General features: G+C 37.1%; 1 protein-coding gene across 1 annotated transcript; it reads right to left on the bottom strand.

The window, feature by feature from the left end:
* Window positions 1–414: 414 nt before the first annotated feature.
* Window positions 415–2,469, bottom strand: LOC120985740 (beta-1,3-galactosyl-O-glycosyl-glycoprotein beta-1,6-N-acetylglucosaminyltransferase 3-like). The gene has a single exon (XM_040413845.1). It carries the CDS (start codon window positions 2,302–2,304, stop codon window positions 976–978), a length of 1,329 nt encoding a protein of 442 aa, XP_040269779.1. The 5' UTR covers window positions 2,305–2,469; the 3' UTR covers window positions 415–975.
* Between the last annotated feature and the right edge of the window lie 214 nt (window positions 2,470–2,683).

The following is a 2,683-nucleotide window of genomic DNA, read 5'->3' as shown; positions in this document are numbered from 1 at the left end:
ATGTCCGTATTTCTGTTCCGCAAAAAAATAGAACATGTCCTATTATTGTTCGCATGATGGACAAGCAGAGGACTGTTCTATTAGGGGTAAGCTGTTCCGTTCCACAAAATACAGAAGGCATACGCACCGCAAAAATACATATGGTCGTGTGAATGAGGCCTAATGGACAGAGCTGTGTAGTTCTAGTGTCAAGCTATAAGGGAGCAGCTGACCCACATGGATACGGGGTGTCTGACCGCCGCTGATCTGATATTGATGGCTTATCCTGAGGCTAGATCATCACTATCAAAATCCAGCACAACCCCTTTAAGACTTGCAGAATATAAATCACTGCATATTTGCACATTATACCATAAACACACATAAATTGCGCAGGATTCTAACTAATGGTTTCTGGCAGAAACAAACATGGAGGTTAATGAGAGTGTTTATTGATTTGCTGATACTGAATAATCTTTTGATAGGTCAGTATTTAATGTCTATGCCCAGCGGTTGTATTTGTTATGGCGATGATTTTTGTTTCTTTGTTTAATATAATACATTTTTATTTACACATACTTAAATTAACAAATATTAGGGATCGCATATCAATCTGAAAAATATCAAACCTGTTGAGCTGGACCAATAGTAAAGAGAATTTAATATAGACAATGTATCTCAAAATGCGCAATGATAAAAAAAATATTAAATCAGAATGAAAATAAATATTGTAGAATACATGTAGAATAATATTTGAGTTCTGTATAGTACAGATAAAATTGAAACAACTGGACCCTAAACAAAAAATAATTACATGAGAGATACTTATAGTAACATTTCTTTTTTCTCAACAAGACAAATACATTTGTGGGTTTTTAGAAAGCTAAACTGTCCAATGTATACCCAAGGAATTGTCCAAAAGTAGGGTAAACAAAGTATACATGAACCATTTAACTATGGACCAGGAAATAATTTAGCCTTATGTTTCTTAGTGCATTATAGATCTATTTGAAAAACTGTTTTATGTCTTAAATATTCCTCAAGGCAATATATCGCAATGTTATCTACTTCTGGATCAAACTTGTTGGCCAACAAATGATGCTGCTTCACTATCCAGCTTAGATCTCCTGTGCCGTATACACATACAGCCCTTCGATGGATTCCTGTGCAAGGAGGGTAGGAAGCTCCTTTATGCATATCCCCTTCGTTGTATGACCACTTTACCATTCTAGCCATTGCATTCATGTCTGAAAGTTCATACTTCTTACTGTAAGGTGCTGAGCCTGGAACACCAGGCATTCGGTTTAATGTGGCCCAAAGATGTTCATCTGGACTATAAGTATCTTTGACCCAGTCTATAAATTTTAGTATCTGAGGGTCTTCAAATATATACTTTACAAAGGCTCTGGAAACCACAAAATAGGCATTTCCTGTAAACATGGGGGTGTTAATTGGTGAAGGTAGCTTTAAAGTCTGGGTCTCTGAAATATGGTCACCTACTTCATAATGATGTTTCCAACGATTCTTTTTGCCTTCTGATGGCTCTTCAGATTCCATAGTATTTTTTCCATTTAATGTTTTGAGAACTCTCACAATCTCAGCATTAGTTTTCAGTGGGAAGTCTGTGCCACATGTATTCAACAAATACCTCCATGAAACGTTTTTTTGCAACAGATCCTCCATACAGTTGAAATCAGCTTGTACTCTTGACCATGACGCATAGACCACTCTCACCAGTTTAGATGCCACAAACACATTATCAAAGCATGAGGTGATGGCTCTCACTGCAGCCTTGAACTGTTGTGTTGACTTTTCATCCACATGGACACAATAAATGTTTTGAGGGGCATAAATAGCACGTAAAAGTCGCTCAAACATATCGATTTTTTCATGGACTACCATGGAATAGGCAATAGAAAAGTCCTCTTCCTCCTTGCTCATAGGAATAGTAATATATTTTCTAAAACCTTTAAAGTACTTGCAGTCATGAGTCATATTGATATAATCTTGCTCATTTAAATGGATGTACTTTCCCTTTAAGGCTGCATTAATTTGAAGCCCTTGTTTTATAGCATCAGAATTCCCTTCAATAATCTTTGAACAATTGAGCTCACCTTGTTCTTGTGGTCTCAGGCTGAGAAGATCATACATTTCATGTTTACAGCGTTGCTTCCTGGCATTGCCTGTTGGATCTTGAAGGTCTTTGAATGTGCATGGGTCAAGCATTTGTTTAATCAAAATTGTGCCAGACAATGCTAAAAGTGCAAAAAAGAGAATCCGGTGAATGTGAGCCCATCTGAAGCGCTTGAAGTCACACAGAGACATATTTGAGACTGTTGAAAGATTCAATTTGTGAAACTGCTGTAGCTGTTTTCCAGTTAAACATTGGCAAACTGGTTGTACAAGCTAAAGAACCATGGACTAAGTGTAGTAAAGTAAGCAATATTCAACCACTAGTGTCTAGATGCTCAGAGCATTAGATTACTAATTATCTTTATCTCTAGTGTTTGACCTAACACACTGCACAAGCCTTTATATATATGGGTGTCAAATACCTGGCTGAGTCATTGAGATACGGTATAATCATTATTCTACAAGTCCTCAAACACCTGTTGCATATTCCCTCCCACATGGACGGGCACATTCATAGAGCTCTAGTCATCGTAATGTACAATACATACGCAGATAAACCTCTTTACGCTGT

The sequence above is a fragment of the Bufo bufo genome, chromosome 1 (genome assembly GCF_905171765.1).
Source record: "Bufo bufo chromosome 1, aBufBuf1.1, whole genome shotgun sequence".
Classification (NCBI taxonomy): Eukaryota; Metazoa; Chordata; class Amphibia; order Anura; family Bufonidae; genus Bufo; species Bufo bufo.
The sequence above is the reverse complement of the archived record's forward strand: the minus strand, read 5'-3'. Positions and strand labels throughout refer to the sequence as shown.